This window comes from Rhinolophus hipposideros (genome assembly GCF_964194185.1).
Source record: "Rhinolophus hipposideros genome assembly, chromosome: 3".
In the NCBI taxonomy this organism is placed as follows: domain Eukaryota; kingdom Metazoa; phylum Chordata; class Mammalia; order Chiroptera; family Rhinolophidae; genus Rhinolophus; species Rhinolophus hipposideros.
This window is the reverse complement of record NC_138049.1, coordinates 36,772,077-36,791,815: the sequence shown is the minus strand read 5'-3', so window position 1 is coordinate 36,791,815 and position 19,739 is coordinate 36,772,077. Positions and strand designations below refer to the sequence as shown.

The window sequence follows — 19,739 nt, the reverse complement described above, 5'->3', positions numbered from 1 at the left end:
CTCTAATGCGTCCTTTGGAGTAAAAATTAATAGAAGACCCAGTATTATATTATACTATATTATACCCGGTGTTATATTACATTATGTTATACCCCATCTTGTATAAGACCCGGTCTTATATTAATTTTTGCTCCAAAAGATGCATTAGAGCTGACTGCCCGGCTAGGTCTTATTTTCGGGGAAACACGGTAGTATGTTTCTTTAGATATCAATTGCAAAAGATGCATCCAAATTTCAAATGTGTTAATAAATGATAAGTTATGTGACTTCGAATAGAGGACATACAGTATTTGAATTAAGACTTGTAATGTGGATTAAGAATTAAGGAGTCTGATGGAAAATATTTTGTTTATATTTTTCTTCTAGATTGTCCAGTTTATTGTTACATTGGTTCAGAATAACCAACTCGTGAGTTTAAAACGTAAAAGGTAAGTTTTTATGATACAACATTTTGACCTCTACATGGAGAAGTACAAATTTAACTGTTTAACCATGAATGGCCCACATTAGCTGAATGTAGGCCTGTTGTCCTAGATAAACATTCCTCCCTTTTAAATTATACTTACAACATTTCATTAGTGTGTTATTTCCTAGTGCTGTCATCCTGCTGTTCCTTTTGAGAGATGAGGATAGCCTAAATGGTCACTTTATAGACACACATACAGTTGATAGATAAACCATTTTTCATTCACATTAGCAATTTAATTTTGCATTAGAAGGCCTGAGGGAAGTTCTTTAAAAGAGGCCATATCTTATTTGATTCCTCTTATGTTTAATCCAGTCATAACTGTCTTTAAAAGCCTGTGTGTCAACCATGGGTTATGATACCTATAAATGTCAGTAACTACCATTGTCAAAATTAATACATAAGAAGAACAATAGACAAAGGAATAGTTGGAAGAAGAAAAAAATTATCTTGTAAGACTAAGATTCTGGCAAAGCTTGGTTATGCTCACAGTTTATGCTGTGTCCTTGATTAACTCTATTTCCACTAATTAATTCGTACGATATTTTCTGTTTGTTTTTTATTATGTAAGTACAACTCATAAAGAGTTATATAGTTCAGTCAGCAATGAAGTATATCTAGAAAGAGTAATTCATTACATTTATTGTAACAAATGTAATACAGATGAATGGAGAAATAAAAATCCTAGACACACTCATCCCCTAGTTTTTGTTCCTAAGATACTGGTATAATCATTTTTAAGAGTTCCTATGTATCCTTGCTAAAATTTTTTATTTATTAAAATGAGTGTGTTTATGTGTGGGTAAATTATTAGAAGCAGTTTAAATTCCTCGTATGTTTGCTTCATTGAACTTCATGAATATCTTCTGATTTTTCAGGCCTCTACTTCTAAACAGTAATGGAGCCCAAAAGAAGAATCTGTTTCAGCACATAGTCAAAGAACCAGCCGATAATCACCATCATAAAGTAATTTTTCAGTTAACTTCTATTTTATATTTATTATCTCAAACTAAATTTTATTAACAGTATTTCATGCAGAGAAGTTTAGTGAGTAATACTCTAAGCTCATGCCCCAGCTTTATTAAATCATGACGTTTTCATTATTTGCTTTAGATTATTTTAAGAAATAAACCATTACAAACATATGTAGTTGTTTCAATTGCCCATTCCCAAGTTTGTTTTTCTTCCAGTCTCCAGTCTCCCCTGTCACTTTGACATAATCACTATCTTGAATTAGTATTGATTATTCCCATGGTCATTTTATATGTGTGAATCCTTGAACAATATTTGGTATTACTCTGCATATATCTAAACTTCATATAAATGATACCGTTTTGTACATATTTTTGTATTGTGGCTTTTTTTACTTGGTCTTGCTTTTGAGATTTATTAAACATAAAGAATTAGTTCATCTCAACTACTGTATGATATTAATTGAATATTATGATAATGTACTTAATGCTTTCATCTATTGGTTATTTTAAGTTTCCAACTTTTATTATAAATATGCCACAGACTAGACTATTAACTATAGCAATTTGAAAAAATATTTTTATTTGCCTTCATTTTTATCACAGGCTCTCTTACATCTGGTGACAAATTAGTTCAGTCCAGAGTCCAGACTTCTTTTACTATTTTATTATCATTGTTACTTTCAAATCTTAGATTTCTAAATACTGTTGGAAATTTATTATTAAACTATCGAGATTTTTGTTCTCAGTAAAATCAGAGTTAACCTAATGTCTGGTTTTTCTTCCCACCACTGTTTCTAATCAAGCACATCTAACTATTTTGTTTTTAGGATTGAAGATTCATGTAAGAGAATGAAGATTTTTTAACTGGCTTTATATATTTTTAAGTACTTTACACCATTTGCCTCTTTATTATCTAGTGTTGAAATTTATAGATTTTTACATTATACTAATGACCTCAGTTTGCTTTAGAGAATTAAATGCTTTTGGTCTGATATGTAAAAAAATCAGATGAAAAAATCATTGCTAAAAAGCCAGTCTGACATTTAACTGTGGACTTGTTGAAGTGTTTTTGTTTGTTTGTTTTTGTTTCTGTTTTTGTTTTGTTTTGTTGTCCTGTTATTGAAACTGCTTAATGAGTGAGAATAAAATAGGTGTCAGAGTAGTTTGAGATGAAATCGGCACAGTGACCAGATGGTTGTGCTTGAAATTTCTGGTGAAGTCCTAAGACTTTTAAGTCCTTATCCTTTAAGTATAAAAAAAAACCTTTAAAATTTGAAGATCTTTCCATAAAATCTTAGGAGGCATATCACCTTCAAGGTGCTGTACAGTTAAAAAAAATAGTAAGTGGAGTACAGAGAATATATACCTTCGGTACTACTTCTAATTAGCATGTAAGTCCCAGAAGGACAGAGAACATCTCTATTTTGCTTACTAAAAAGTAGGTTCCCAGTTGGCATTTTTCAAATAATGTTTGGTCATCAATATGATTTCATATTTTTGATACATTTTCTCGCTGATATTTTAGGTTCCACACAGCAGGACTGAAGGTTTAAAACCAAGGGAGCGGATTTCAGATGACATCATTATTTATGATGTTACTGATGACAACACAGATGAAGAAAATATCCCAGTTATTCCAGAAACTAATGAGGATGTTATATCTGATACCTCCAAGTAAGGAGATTGTGAAATAGGATTTATGAAAATTCAAAACCACTTTATTCTTGGATAGACTAATACCTGACTTATATTTGGATTATTAAACTAAAAAATTAAGCCATGTTATTGAACCAAATGCCCCTCACTCCCCAGCAAAAAGAATCCCAACAAAAAAGTAACGAGAATTAATTTCGATTTTACAAATTTTGTAAACACCCTTAGTTGATTCTTTATGGTGTTGTACTATATGAACTATCAATATTTGTGATTAAACTGCTTTCTCAAGAAATTTAAATTTCTTTGATATGTGGTTTGGGGAAAGAGTTTCCAACGAGAATGAATGGATAGAATTAATTTATTGAATTGGTCTGAAAATGTAATTGGTTCTTTCTCATATTGCTGATCTAGCTGTAGCCAGTACCCTGATATTGTCATTGTGGAAGATGACAATGAAGATGAGTATGCACCTGTCATTCAGAGTGGAGATCAGAATGAATCAAGCCGTGAATCCCTAAGTTCAGGCAGTGATGCCACCAGCCCTCTCATGTCTAGTGCTGTCCAGCTAAATGGTTCATCGAGTCTGACCACAGAAGATCCCGTGACCATGATGGATTCCATTTTAAATGATAACATCAATCTTTTGGGGAAGTGAGTGTTCGTCTAGATGTTGTCTAAATTTATTTGTTTTCTTTGTTTACTTCACATATTTTACTTCTTTTTGAGTTGATCTTCCTTTCAGAGTCCACTTTTCTCTGTTTGGTCAGGGCTGAGCACCACAAATGGTGTTTTGAGAAGGATTTAATCATCCCAAGAGCAATCTAGAGATTTTCTTGGTAGTTCCTCAGATTTCTTTGATGAAATACTTGTTTTGAATGTACATAAAGTATGTTTGATTGTATTTGTATTTTTATCAGGACTATAGTATATATATCTTTATTAAGGGACTTATAGCATAAAAAAACAAGAAATTAGTAGCAATAACGAGTAATAAGAGGTTAAACATTTTATAATTTATAGTAAAGAGGAAATAGATGAATCAAGCTGTATTGTTGCAGAACCTTTTTTCTGTAAGTACTAAAGTTTTGTGTAAAGGCTATGAGATTTCAACCAGATTTTTAGGAATCCCAAATATTGAATAGGATCTCTTAAGATTAAGAATTGGTTAATATTCAGTAGTTGCTAGGAATATTTTGCCTAGCTAGATTTCAATGTGATTTTAAACATAAAAACAAGGAAACCTAATATTTGATTTTTTAAAAATCTTTTTTCCTTAGGGTTGAGCTGTTGGATTATCTTGACAGTATTGATTGCAGTTTAGAGGACTTCCAAGCCATGCTGTCAGGAAGACAGTTTAGCATAGACCCAGATCTCCTGGTTGATGTAGGTACTTTGAATAATCTTTGCTGTACTGGCAGTTTGTGTATTTGTGTATATTATTTATAAATCAGTACGTCATTTTCTTGTATTCTGCACTGTTTTTGCATTTTCTTTTTTTTTACATGAATGGTTTTGTTTATCAGAAAGAGTGAACAGATGGGTTCAGGACAATGAAGGAGGGTAATCACTACTGTCTCTGAGCAGCAGTTCAGTTAATCCCCCTGTAACAACATATCAAACTCTGTTCAACAGTACTGCTAAATCCAGGTCTTGTCTGGACTTGTCGCTGTGTTATGTTTTGCTCTAGACTAAATTGTCATTGAATAGAAATTGATGGAAATTAGTAATAGAGATACTTAGCCAGGAAACAGCATGGAGATTCTTCTTAACTTTGGAAATTTATGTTTCCCACTCAAAATGTGTTATATTTGCTATGTTTTTAAAATGTTTATGTCCTGTGTCCTGAGGTTCCCGTTCCAGTTCTCACCTTTATGATTTTGACTCCAGTGTTGTCTGGTGTGTGAATCTTTATATACCATTTCTGGCACCAACCACCTTTCTTGTTCTCTTCCTTCCTGTTCCTGTCACCCCTCTTTCCCTTACTTAAAGCTTCCTGCATGGCCTCTTCCCATCCAGGTGAATCTGTTTCTCCTCATTTTCATTTCCTGTTGTGAACATGTTTTTTCCTTTATCCTGAAAGTTTTATTGTTCCTTTTTTTGTGTTTCTTTCCTAAAATGCAGCTTTTCTCACATCAAGCGTCTACAGTCTTCTCCTTTAAAGAGCTTCTCAATGAGGCTAAAAGGAATTAGTCCTTACTCTTCAATCTTAATTTACCACCTTATCCTTCTGCTTCTTAGAAGTCTTTGTGTCTCATGACTTTATGTTTTCCAAATCATGAGTGCCTCCCACAGGATGGATTTCACCTTCCTTGAAGATTTCCTTTCCATGCTGACCTATTTTACTATCTTAAATGAATTCAACATCCATGTTAATGACCTACTGCAACTTGTTAACAGTAACTTGGCTTCTTGATTCTATCAGTTTTTGTCCCCACTCTGAATCCAGGGACCTTATAGAATATCTGTCCCTTAGATCACTAAGGAAGAAATAAAATCCATAATTCTGACCCTCTACAAATCCTTGCAGTCTTCAACTAAGCTATTTTAATTCAACTTAGGGACATTTATCACACTTGTTTGTCCTTAAGACCTCATCCCGCCAACTGTTTGTTGTTCCCTATTCACAGAGGGTAGTCCTTGTCCTCATAAGGTGTGGAATCTCATATCCTTTCTTCTTAGAGGAAGCACGTAGTTTGTCTTCAAAACCAATTTGTGCAGCTGTTCTCTGCCTCTCTAGTTTTCTGTCTCTATCTTTTATATTTCCCATCTGCCTTCAATAAGTACAGATCTTCCCCATCTTTAAAAAACACTTCTATATGTTGCTCATTTACCATTCTGTTTCTCTAATCTTTTTACTCATTTAGAAATAATTGGCTACATTTGTTACTTCTTTTTTACTCTGTATTTTTGAAACTATCATTGTCTTGTTTATTTACTCTAAGCCTGTGCTGTCTAGGTTTATCCATAGGAAGTACATAGTGTTTTTTTGTTTTTGTTTTTTTCCGAATTAGGTCACTGGGTTAATGGAAGAAAGTTTATTTTGAATCAAATTTGGGTTCCATTTTCGGCTCGTGTTACTTACTAAACTTGGGAAAGTGAACCTCTCTTGCTCAGTTTTGCTGTCTGTAAAATGTGGCTAATGCCTAACATGAAGGGCTGTTGTGAGGATTATAAAGGAGTTAACAGTATTGATTTTAGAAGCACTGGGACCTCTTTGTTCTTTTCCAGTTCCCGTAACTATCCTGTACATTCTCTTAAGAGCTTTTATTTTTCCTGCTCTCTTCTACTTGTGGGTATTCCTCAGAGTACCTGGTCTTTTATCCTCTTTAGTTTTTTCTGCCTGTCTTCCTTTTCTATCCTTCTTTGAAGGATTTGAGCTTGTAGGATTGCTCCCAAATATATATCTCCAGCTTTTGATAGTTTTAAAAGTAAACTTTACTTGAATTCTAATTCCATGCCGTTAGGATCATCAGTTAAATCTTGTCTTAGATATTTGTGTTTAACACCAAACTTTTCTTTATTCTTTAAACTAGCTACCCTTTTCAGCCTTCTTATTTTCTGTGGTGGTATCAGACTTCCTTTCACTCGCCCAGGATAGTAATCACAGAGTCATCTTGGTTTCCTTATCTTTTATCTCAGCATTCACTAAGTCCTGTGTGTTTTCCAAAATAGCATTCACAAGACATCTCTGCTTTCCGTTTCCACTCTTGCCTCTCTTATTCAAGACCTTCATTAGTTCATCTTTGAATTATACTGTATTGTCATAAATAAAAAAATACACTTGTAGGTTGCCTTGTTCTCTGGATGACAAAGATGGTAAGGACATAAGTATGCCGAAGAGTTCATAGGTTCCCTTTGCAAAGTTTGGTACTGAGTCACCCAGTGTGGAATCAACCAGAGAGGCCTGGCCTTAGAATTCAGTAACTCTGTCAGCTTCTCACATATTACCTACTTTTTTCTACTTCATACCATACATCTGGGAACACATGAAGGTATCCCTGACTCAATGCATGGGGGCGCGGCGACAGGGCAAAGGACGAGTGAGGAGCTTACACTGCTGGCCCTCCTTATATGCCATTCTCAGTAGGACAAAAAATGGTCAGGCCTCGAAGGCAGTGCAAGCTGAACTGGTAGAGACTGGCAGTCATGTCTGGTAGCTGTCCACTCTTAAGGAACCGAGTCTCTTCCTTTTCGTAGATCAGTAGGTAATATGAAAGGCGTGAAAGTTCATGAAAGGAAAGGAAGAGCTGAGGATATTTTTAGGGCTACCATGAATGTGGAAATTAGAGGAGTCAAGGTCTAGAGGGTGGATGGGGAATCTGCCTGTGGCCTCTGCATTTCATTTTATCCTGTGAACCATTTGGTGTGCTCATTCTCTTAAAATGCTATCACTATGATTAATTGCTTAGGCCATTCTCACCACTCTTATTGCTGGCAGAATGTGGTCTTGTCCCCTGAGCGGACTTTCTTTACTTTTAGAACCTTATGTGTACAATTTACTATTTAACTCAGAACTTCTATGTTATTTGGGTTGGTCAACTTAGTCCTTCTTCTGTGTTGTTCTTATTGCAATAAAAATGTATTCTTCCCTCAATTCTCTCCTTAGCAAGTCCTAACCAGTCTCCAGGGACTGACTGATACCTGTCTCATAGTTTCATCCAGACCTTTTGTTTCATCGTGTGTGTGTGTGTGTGTGTGTGTGTGTGTGTCCATCTGTCTGTGTCTTTTCCTCCTTTCTCTTAACTCCTTAGTACTGTTGAGCTCCGCCATCCATTATTATTAAAATATTGGATTGTATCTGATCATATGTTGCTATTTGATGTTGTTCTTATCTTGTCCTTTAGATTGTAAGCTCCTGGAGAGCAGGAACAGTGTCTTCATCTTGTATTCTTCATGATGTCAATTATTTCTTATATGCTCAATAAATCCCTATGGAATGAATGACATTGAAGCTTATGCTTTGAACAAAAGTTATGTCTGTAAACTGGCTGGACTGAGGAGTGCAGTAAGCAGTGGTCTTGGCATTTATGGCTCCCTTGCTAGGTGAGGTGTAAAGAACCAACAAGGAGGTGTGTCATTTGGTCAGAGGGCTCCACATGAGGTATAATCTATGGCCACTGCCATAGAGCAGATTCTATAAATTTACTACATAATTAGCAAATAGTCAGTGAGAGCTGAGTGTCAAAGCAAGGAACTCAGTCCTGGTTGCCACTTAAAGCCAAAGCTGTTTAGGGAGGAAAAAAAATACAGGAAATGAAGGAGAGGAGAGGAGCAGAAAACCACCATTTGTGTCTCAAGTGATTTACGCCGTAGTTCTATAGAGAAATTCTTACAACATCTAATGCATGGGCTAGCTTCTTCTGCTTTTGTTCGTTTGTTTATTATTCTTTCTGCTTTTCTGCTTTTCTCTTCCAAACTTGTTTTAGGAAGTACAGAAACTTCCCAGTGCAGGAGCTACATCTCTTCATCCAACACAGCTTTATAAAAAATTTGAACACACAGTTAAATTTTTTCAATATTTTTTAATCTTATCATCTTTCTTGTTTGGTCTTTCAGCTTTTCACTAGTTCTGTGCAGATGAATCCCACAGATTACATCAATAATACAAAAGTAAGTTTTAATTCATGTTGCTCAGGACCCATAGCTGTAAGAATCTGAAAAAAGTCCTAGTAAGTAGAAAGCATTATCACTTCCAGTTACAAAAAGCGTTTTATACTCTTACCTGATTATGTGATCAAGACAGTAAAATTCCAGATGAAAATTAGCTTTTGATTATGGGGTGAATCATTGCCCAATTCTACTGGCACTTGTGTGGTTAACTGCCAGTAAGAAATCAGCCCTCAAAGTGCTGGAGATCACCTGATTAAACTTGGCATGTTCAGGTATATCACTGAAATCAATTATTAAAATACAATTTCTACATGTTTTAAGTGCTTTGTTGTATATTTTATTTCTATAAACTTCTCAGCATTTTTTATTAAGAATTTGCTGGTACTGATAATCATAAATAAGTTTATTTTGTTAGCACATAGTGTAAAAGCTTAGAGATTTGTACTGATAGTAGGTAAAGCAAATTGAAACAGTGAAGTGTGGATTTGGATTTTTTTAAGTAACGGTTTTGGTTATTGAAATGTATAGGAACACCAGTTGGGATTAGTAAGTGTTGACAAGAAATTCTTTGGAACTGGTTTTTAATGAGTAAGAAGGACAGTCTGAGGTTGTTAAAGCAGATATTTAGAAATCATTCTGTTAACCTTTATTGGTTTGAATAAGTATATACTCCGTTTATTTTGTATTTATACCAAGTTGTATAGTAATCCCTATTTTTCATCGAATACAAAGGTAATTCAAGTTTTCTGAAATTTGTACAGATTTTAGATTAGTAGAATCAAAACTTTAATTGTAGTCTAAAAATGGATACATATCAAATAAATATGATCATAGTGAAGGGGTGCAGTTGTTCTAGTTATTATCATATGTAAGGATAGCCTGATCAGATTTTCTACTTTTTCAAAGTTACAGCCTGGGTAACGTAGATTTGAAAGAAATTGTGAATTTTTCAACTCGAAAGCTGATTATACAGTCAGTTTTGGATGATTTATGTCAGGGGTTAGCATACTTTTTCTGTAAAGGCCAGTTGGTAAATTATTTTAGGTTTTACAGGCCATGTCTCTGTCATAACTACTCAACTGCAATTTTAGTGCAAAAGCAGCCATAGTACATAAAAGAAACAGAGTGCTGAATTTGGCATGTGGGCCATAGTTTTCCTAGATTTATGTTGTAAGATCCTATGGATCAATTCAGCACTGTGTTTCAGTAAGTCTGTTATTATTGAGTTTTAGACCTTAAGTGGAATGAACCCATAGCATGCACTCATTTAGTGAATGTGGTGTACTTCTTATTGGTAGACATTGAGTCATTTTTTATTCTTTGATCATCCTCCTTATTCCAAAAACCAATAGCTTAAATACAGTTTTCAGAGATAGTAGTTAAACAGCAAATTATGTATTGCTCTACAATACTACAGAAAAATTATGTTTGAGAGTTCTAGAATTTTTATAGTTCTAAAATCTAGATTAATCTTTTTACATAATTGGGACATCAAACTGTTATTCGCTCATGACAGATATTATATGACATGGATTACAAAGCTCTTTTCTAATAAATCAGGATACCTCATACTCCTCAGTACAGGAATCTTAAGTGGCCGCTACTAATAAAGAAGAATTTGTATGGGAGATGAAACCCATGTGTCATCCTAGTACTCATATGTTTTAGAGTAGCAAAAATAGCATCCTTGGAAAAATACCTATTTTAGGAAGTATACAAATAAAAATGGTATTATTACCTTAATGTTCATTGTGAATGCTAAATGAGAAATACTTTTGTGTAAATTTTTGATAAGGTATAAGTAATTTTTATTATATCTTGGTGTCATTATTATCTCTGAATCCTGGAAAGTTGTACTGCTTCATTTTTATGATGAATATCAGAGGAATTATAGGAATTAGTATGTTTGTTACACCATATATACTTAACCAGCATGCAGATATTTGGGACTTAACAGCTATTCAGGAAAAATTGTGAACCTTTGCACATCAATTTGAACACCGTTGAAAAGAGCACTGAAGAATTTAACAGCATTAAAGATTTAATCCCCTTACAATCAGATGTAAGGAGAGAAGACAGTGGTTGAAAGAAGCAATTTAAATGACAGAAAAGAACTGAAAGAGCCACAAAAATGAAGTGTGAAGAAACATCACCTCAACTTTGAGGCTTCCAAATATAGGGATTAATAGTTTTAAGGATGTCACCATGTTATCCTGAGCTACTCTAAATATGTTAACTTATGCTAATATTCTGTTTGTGAACGAGGAGAAATGTGTAATACATTTTTAATCAAAATTGTTTAAAATGGGTTTGTTTAAAGAATTATCTCTTAATTAGAAGTTTGAAACCAGCCATCTTGGATTCATTCCCGTCTTTAATCCTTGACACATTCTGTCTATCCTACTGTTGAAATGCTACCTTTCTTTTCATGCTGATTGTCATCCTAGTTCAGGATGTTTGTTTCATTCACTGATGACATCAACAGTTAACCAGTCCTGTTACCTGCCCTCAAATCTCTTTCTCTCTATAGTCTTATCTTTCCTGATACTCCCCCTTCCCATATGTTTCAGATAATGTACCAATATTCACATACTGTACCAGTACATTATTTTTTTGCTATTTTCAGGAACATGAAAAATATGAAACAAGTATTTTTATATTCTTTTCTCTTTTAGTCTGAGAATAAAGGATTAGAAACTACCAAGAACAATGTAGTTCAGCCAGTTTCAGAAGAGGGAAGAAAATCTAAACCCAAAACAGGTAATTATAAATGTAGTACTAGTTTCTCTAGGTTTTTTAGATTAGGAATCCTATGTAGAAACTAATGTAAGCCAAAGAACGTCTTGCAATACTTAACAATGGAACACAGAATGTGCTGATCTCAGTTCTATGCATGATGTACCAAGATTCCAGCATAAAGAGAAATTTGAATCAGTGAGCTCTTAAAATTTAAGTCGTTTTTTTTTTTTTAATTTAACTTTGGAACTGAAATAACCCTCACTTCTTAATTGTTAAATAAAAGACTATAACTTTTCTGACTTAAGCATTTTTTGATTTACTGATAAAATATGTTTTGCTCTATGAGGTTAGTGATTGCATATATGCACATCTCTGTTTCTGTTTTTTCCACCTTCAGTTTGAATGCTGTGTAAGCTGGTGATAAAAGAGCATTTTTCTAATCTTGATTACAGATAAGCAGCTTATCCAGTACACTGCCTTTCCGCTTCTTGCATTCCTCGATGGAAACCCTGCTTCTACTGTTGAACAGGGGAGCACGGCTTCATCAGAAGTTATGTCCTCTGTAGATAAACCCATAGAAGTTGATGAACTTCTGGATAGCAGCCTGGACCCAGAACCAACCCAAAGTAAGCTCGTTCGCCTGGAGCCATTGACTGAAGCCGAAGCTAGTGAAGCCACACTGTTCTATTTATGTGAACTTGCTCCTGCACCTCTGGATAGTGATATGCCACTTTTAGATAGCTAAATTTCCAAGAAGTGGACTCTACATGTATATATTCATCAAAATGATGAACTATTTATTTTAAAGTATCATTTGGTACTTTTTTTTTGTAAATTGCTTTGTGTTGTTTAATCAGATACTGTGGAATCAAAAGCATCTTTTGCTTTTCTCACTAACTACACACTCTTGCAAAGCTTTTAGATGTTACTCAGCTATGTAGGTACACAAGATTTAATGCGCATTATTGGCATATCTTTAAGTTGGATTCAGATGGGCATTTTTCTCCAATTGTAGTAAAGTGGATTTATTTTTTACATATATGCCCATTAACTCCAGTTAAACTTTTGTTTGTTTTACTTGTTTGATGCTATTTGTTTGCATTGAGTGTAAGTCACTAAAACTAATGGTAGAACTCCTAAAGCTTTCTCTGTTCCAGTTACTTTCACTAAGTATTTTTCACTTATTTCTAAAACTGGGAACATAAAGTGCCTGTATCTTGTAAAACTTCATTTGTCTCTCTTGGTTCAGAGAAGTTCATTCATGTTCAGCAGGAAAGGCAAAGTATCCCTGAGTGCTTGCTGTTTGATACGGTTCTAGTTCCATATACATAGAAAGAAAATGGGGATGGGATGGCGCCGGCCCCATCCACCTTGTTGGACTAGTTTTAAGTAAAAGTTTTTGGTTTGTTTTTTTTGAACCATAATATTTAGTGAAATAAATCTAATGAATGTTGCATACTAGTGTCTGTTATGTGTCTTCTTTGGAGGTGACACCCACATGTTAACGTTTTTTTTCTTTTCATAAGAAGTAGATAGACTTAAACTGTAAACTGCGTCTGTTGTCTGTTACTTTTAATATGAGTTACACCAAGATCTTTGTGCCTCATCTCAAAAGGTAGACTGTGTATTGCCACAAGGGAGGAATATAATGTCTTTAAACTTAAAGTGCTTTGCAGTTCTTTGTTTAAAAATTATACTGGCTTGCTTTCTATGTGTTTAGTAAAGAACTGAGAAAAGTATGTCTTTCATTGTCCCAGATGAGGAAAGAACATCATCACTGGATGCCACCAAAGGCCTACAATTTTTGTTCTGAGAGAAGAGAAACAGATCACTTCCTCTCTTCGGAACAGGTGCTCAGAAGGATTATAAAGACTTAATGCGAGGCCAAGCCACCTCTTTCTTTTATCATTTGAAGAATTCTACCTTCAGGCAGGGGCGGGAAGCAGTACAGTTAATATCTGAATATTTGATAGGGCGACTTGATGAGGAATTACACCGATGGCTTCCCTATTGGCCATATTCTGTCTCTTGATATCTTGAATTTCTCTTACTATGATGTAAAAATTCAAACTAAATCCTAATGCAGTGGGATAGGAAATCCTTCTTTAGTAGATCCTAAACTACTTGGCTCAAACAGTGGGAATTTGGTGAACTAATTACCTTAGAACAGTTTTCTGCATAAGCTGTAGAGATTACTTTCCTAGAGGTTTTTATTTTATTATTTTATTAAATTTATTGAGGTGACACTGGTTAATAAAATTATGTAGGTTTCAAGTGTACAGTTCTGTAGTACATCATCTGTGTATTGCATCGTGTGTTCACCCAAAGGCAAGTCTTCAGTCACCATATAATTAATACCCTTTATACCCTTTTCTACCTCCTCCCCACCCCCTTCTCCCTGGTAACCACTAAACTGTTGTCTGTGTCTGTGAATTTTTGTTGTTTGTTTTTTGTCTTGTTCACTTGTTGCTTTTGTTTTATATCCCACATATGTGTGAAATCATATGGTTCTTGACTTTTTCCATCTGACTTATTTTGCTTAGCATGATAATCTCAAGATCCATCCATGCTGTCACAAGTGGCAGCATTTCATCTTATGGCCGAGTAGTATTTCCATTGTATATATGTACCACTGCTTTACCACTCATCTATTGAAGGACACTTCCATTGTTTCCAAGTCTTGGCCACCGTGAATAATGCTGCAATGAACATAGGGGTACATATATCTTTCCAGAGAAATGTTTTCAAATTTTTCAGGTAGATAGGAGAGCGATTCCAGGGTCATATGGAACTCTGTTCTTAATTTTTTGAGGCATTTCCGTACTGTTTTCCAGAGTGTCTGTCCAATTTACATTCCCACCAGCAGTGTGTGAGGGTTCCTTTTTCTCCACAGCCTCTGCAACATTTGTTATTGTTTTGTTGATGATAGCCATTCTAACAGGTGTGAGGCGGTATCTCTTGGTTTTAATTTGCATTTCCCTCATAGCTAGTGAACATTTTTTCATAATCTGTTGGCCATTTGTATATCCTCTTGGGATAAGTGTCTGTTCCGATTCTAGGCTCATTTTTTAATTGGATTTTTTGTTGTTGTATTGTTCTTTGTAGAATTTGTATATTAGCTCCTTATTGGAGGTGTTGTTTGCAAATACGTTCTCCCATTCTGTTGGTTGCCACATTTTGTTGATGGTTGTTGTGCAAAAGCTTTTTGGTTTGATATAGTCCCATTCATTTATTTTTACTTTACTTCCCTTACCTTTGAAATCAAATTCATAAAATCCTCTGTAAGACAGAGGTCCATAAGTTTAGTACCTATATTTTCTTATGTATTTTATTGTTTCAGGTTTTATGTTTAGGTCTTTGATCCATTTTTAGTCAATTTTTGTGTAAGGTGACAAATGGAGAAAAGAAAGCCTCTTCAAAAAATAGTGCTGGGAAAACTGGAAAGCCCTAGAGATTTTAAGATGAGAAGTATTTAGAGATGGAGAGATAACTTTAGAGATTTTTTTTTCCCCATTCCTTCCTCACTGGGATATGAGCAAGTTCTTCTTGGGGACATTTCGGAGCCCTAGAAGTATTCTAAAAATAATTTGGAAGAACTTTACATCCCCTAGCACTTCTTAAATTGACATTTTAAGATTTTCATTTTAGGTTTAAATAGTTCAAGCAATTTAGGATATTTTAGTAACTACTATTTAAAATAAAGTGCCTTGGTAAAATTCAGAATGAAAAAGAGGTGTATCTTTGTTGTCTGATGTAAAAAGAATAATTGATAAGAGGGATGATACTTAGTCCTGAGGCATCTTTTCAGGCAGATCAACTTTAGGAAAGAGTACACATGGAATTTGAAAATCTGGGAACTGATTCCCATAAAAAGAATTTAGCTTGTGTTTACCAGAGGAAGTCTGTGTGTAATATGAAAAACAAATACCACCATATGGAGACATCCCCCCTCCAACTTTCTTTTGCCTCTGAGAGATAAAAGTAGGGCCATCGGAGATAGCGTATGACTTAGAGCTAAGTGTTCGTTTAGGTTGTGTCACTACAGCAGGTCCTCAGATAACATTTCTGTCAATGTTGTTTTGTTGCAAAGTTGATGAGAAAAACAGTTAATTCCTGGGCAAGGCCGCTCTATAGAGTTTGCAGTCTCTATGCCTGCATTGGTTTTCTCCAGGGGCTTGTTTCTTCCCACATCCCAAAGATGTGCACGTGAGGTAAATCTGTGTGTCCGAATTGTCCCAGTTGAGTGAGAGTGGGGGTGTGTGAGTCACCCTAAGATTGAAGGGCATCCTGTCCAGGGTGTGTTCCCGCCTTGCACCCTGAGCTGCTGGAATGGGTTCTAGTCACCTGCTATTCTGAACTAGAATAAGTGGGTTGGAAAACAGTTACAGTGGTACCTCGGTTTCTAACGTAATCCGTACTGGAAGAGTGTTCGAGTTCTGAAACATTCGAAAACCAAGTCACGGTTTCCCCATAGAAAGTAATCAAAATGGATTAATCCATTCCAGACCTTTAAAATCAACCCCGAAAACTGCAAATTTAGCATGAATTTTACTATCTACTATACCATAGCGCCATAAAATTTACGGTGTTCGTAAACTGAAATGTTTGTCAATGGAGACGTTCAAAAACTGAGGTACTACTGTATCTTGTTTTTGTTAATCTTTCTCAAATGTATATATAGCACATTTATTTCAATGTTTAATATTGGAAGTGTTTCAGGTCTTTATTTAGAAGTTCCGTGATGTTTTTGTGACCAGAAATATGCTTTAGTAACTTAAATCTTGTTTATATCAATTAACCCATGGTGGTCAAATTGATTTTGTTTTGTGTTGTTTCGCTTAAAATCACAGTTTCCAAGAACCTGTGGGTGACGTTAAGTGAGGACTTCTTCTGTGTGTTTCATGTGGGTGGTGGACTTAGGAGTTTAGAGGCTGAAGTAGGAGAACAAAAGGTCTGCAGACTGGGAAAATGACCAAGTGACACTTATTGTGATGAACACATACAATGCTACATTTAAGAATTAGCTCCTAGACTTTTGTTTCAAGCATACGTGAAATATTTTTTTGAGAATTGGTTGCACATTAGGCTATAAAGCAAATCAGCAAAATTTCCAGGAATTGTTATCAAACAGACTAACAATACAGGTAAGTTAGACCTTGACAATTCTGAGGAATACTGGCCTGGTATTTTGTAGTGTCCCTCAGTGTGGTGTTACCTGATGCTTTTTCCATGATTACACGGGGATTATGGGTTTGGGGGAAAAAACTACAGAGGTGAAGTTTTCAGAGGCATGCTGTCAACCTAACTTCACTGTTAACCTTGACTTAGTAGACTGAACCATCAAAGAGATCAAAAGGAACATTTTTATGAGCCCAAAGGTTGTATGATACCGCCTATGCAGTCTCAAAAACAACCCAGGCATCCCATGGCATCACTATCTATACATATCAGTCTTTTATGTAGCCCTGTCTGCCAGTCCATACCTATTTTTGACTAATTGGCCTCTTTATTCGGTGAGCCAACACCTTATATATATCCTATTGGTTCTGTTTCTCTGGAGAGCCCTAAAAAACTCACTAAAAAATGAACTCTATCCTATATCCTAGAACAATCTTTATACTATATCCTAGTGAAGGAATGGAACATCTTGCCCAGTAAATGGGGATTCTTTCAGAGTTGTCACAGGGCAGTAATAAAGGTGTAACACTGGCCAAAGATTGACAAATCAGACATAGGACATCAAGACAGAAAATTAATTGAAACATTTAAGGTCTTTTAAAAATTGATGTTGAAGATAATCAAAATTAAACACTTTTGTTTTGCAAAAGATCTTGTTAAGAGAATGGAAAGACAAAGATAGACTGGAAGAAAATACTTGCAAACTATACACTTGATAAAGGACAAGTATCTAAAATATATGAATAACTCAAAAGTCAACAGTAATAAACCAATTGGAAAATGCCCAAAAGACATGAAGAGACATTTCTCTGAAGACATCCAGATCGCAAATATGTACATGAAAAGATAGTCATCATCATTAGCCACTTGCAAAAGGCAAATTAAAAACCACAATGAACGTTGAGGCAGGCTCCACACAGGGACAATGGCTGCTGTCTCTCTAGCCCTCGCCCCATAGCCACACAACTGTCTTTCCCCGTATCTCTGGTGCCTCTTGAGTTGCCACCCCTTCACTGGAGACCAGATTACAACTTCTTGAGCATGGTGTAATGGAGAGAAACCTGACTTTGAATTTCAGAAGTATACAAAAAAGGGAAAGGAGACAGTGTCATGTTGAAAGACAATTGGCATCTGAGATGGGAGAAAAAAATCCGCTGTAATTCCAGTGACCTACTCCAGAAGCTGAAGTGATATTTAATCCCTGTGATTCAAAGCAAATGTCCAAAATAAGTGAAACACAGATATTTGCCACTCCTACTAAAGTTTTCAGGCCATTATCTCCTTGTTAAGGGAAGGCAACCTTTATGTTTGAATCCCATGCCCGAAGTGAGCTGCATCCATAAAATACTTAGTCACCTGTGATTCTGTGTGTCATGATTTGTTACGTGTTGTTTATAAATGGAGCTAATAATCTTTGCTTTCTAGTGCTTTTAGTGAATTGTGATACATGTCATTATCAGTAACATTTATCAAGTGTCCTGAATATCAGCATGATTGCTTGTATCAAAATATACGAATGTTGAAAGAAAAACAACTCGTGACGATGTCCACCAGTGAACATCGTGACAGTGCTCAACTGCTTGAAGTCTATGCTGAGTAGAAACAACAAAGGTTGAGAAATCCCCATTTTGTGTTCTGACAAGACTCACTTCAAAGAACAACCTTCCCATAGGACTTCAGTAAACTCATGTTTACTTTCAACAAGGCCAAACACTCCAGATTTTTTGCCTGGTAAATAGTTGAACTGTTAGTACTCACTGACCAACCTTTACAAAATACTTGTGAATTTGACCAAAGTTTATTTCGGTCAGCAGTGGACTGTGGAGCAACACTTTCTAAACAGCTACTCGAGAAGAGGCTGACCCCAAGGAAAGAAATTTCCTGCTCAACTGCCGATCATCCCACTGGCTCACCCCACTCCCTCACACCAGGTTCTTTTTAGCCTCATTTATACCTCCCTTTAAAATAAAATTCCTTTCTGCCTGACCCTTGAGATTCACAGATCTTATGGTCAGAGCACTCTCCCAATATTGCAAATCTCCCTCCCTGATATTGCTAATTCTTTTGAATAAAGCCTCCCCTTACCTAAAACACACACACACACACAACACAGATACCACATTTCTATCAAAATGACTAAAATAAAAAGGGACATCAAACGCAGGTAAAGATGTAAAGAACTCATACATTGATTGTGTGAATGAAATGCTAGTCACTCTGGAAAAGTTGCAGTTTGTTATAAAACTTATTCAACTCCACAAGGATCCTGTCCATCCATGTCCCTTCCGATTCCAAGGAACCATTAATCTGTTCTCCATTTCGACAATTTTGTCATTACAAGCATATTACATAAATGGAATGATACTCGATGTGACCTTTTGGAATTAGCTTTTTTAACCTAGCAAACTTCCCCTGGAGATTCATTCCAGTTGTGGGTTCCAATATTTTGCTTTTTATTAAGTAGTATTCCATGAAATGATGTACCATTGTGTGTTGAAACCTTCACCCCTTGAAGGGCATCTGACTTGTTCCAGTTTGGGTTGTTACAAATAATGCTGCTATGAACATTCATGTACAGGTTTTTGTGTGAACATTCAATTTCTCTGAGTAAATGCCCAAGAGTTTTATGGACATTGTCTTCTGTATAATATTGGAGAAACTCAGACCATTTTGAATAAGTTATTGAATAAAATGACTAAAACTTGATACTTACATGGGATAGAGCATTTTATTATGTTCTTTTTTATAAGGGATTTTCCCCCCACATACTATCCTAAGTTTCAGAGAAAGAAGCATCAATTGGCAACTTAGGAAAAAAAATGCCTGGAGGACACAGCAGGTGGAAAATATCAAGTGAATTAAAAATACTCTCCAAATTAATTTGTCCACCTAAAGGTTCTGTAGGAGGGGAACGCCACTTTAATTACCTTTGAGATCTAACTTCAGGGGTTCCTTACAAAAGACCCAAAAGATAAAGAATCACCTTTAAAACAATTTTTCAGGACAGAATATGGTCAGTTAACACTCTAGTGCCAGGTTCTTTTATACACAGGACAAAAGTAGTTTGTGTATTACGGCTACCTAAATTTGAGTTGATAAAGAATTATTAGACCATA

At 35.4% G+C, this 19,739-nt stretch overlaps 1 protein-coding gene across 4 annotated transcripts in view; it reads left to right on the top strand.

The window, feature by feature from the left end:
- The window catches only part of HSF2 (heat shock transcription factor 2), a 30,314-nt gene extending 16,591 nt beyond the window's left edge, over positions 1 to 13,723 (top strand). Inside the window, exons 6-14 of one of the 4 annotated variants that reach the window (XM_081044782.1) lie at positions 367 to 428; positions 1,345 to 1,432; positions 2,966 to 3,114; positions 3,508 to 3,747; positions 4,374 to 4,479; positions 8,653 to 8,706; positions 11,382 to 11,466; positions 11,898 to 12,071; positions 13,203 to 13,722. In XM_081044782.1, coding sequence (XP_080900908.1) covers positions 367 to 428; positions 1,345 to 1,432; positions 2,966 to 3,114; positions 3,508 to 3,747; positions 4,374 to 4,479; positions 8,653 to 8,706; positions 11,382 to 11,466; positions 11,898 to 12,071; positions 13,203 to 13,258 — 1,014 coding nt within the window. In that variant the 3' untranslated portion in view covers positions 13,259 to 13,722. Of the gene's footprint in view, positions 1 to 366; positions 429 to 1,344; positions 1,433 to 2,965; positions 3,115 to 3,507; positions 3,748 to 4,373; positions 4,480 to 8,652; positions 8,707 to 11,381; positions 11,467 to 11,897; positions 12,904 to 13,202 lie in introns of those variants that run through there. The other 3 variants (XM_081044783.1, XM_081044780.1, XM_081044781.1) reach the window with 3 other exon arrangements.
- The last annotated feature ends 6,016 nt before the right edge of the window (positions 13,724 to 19,739 follow it).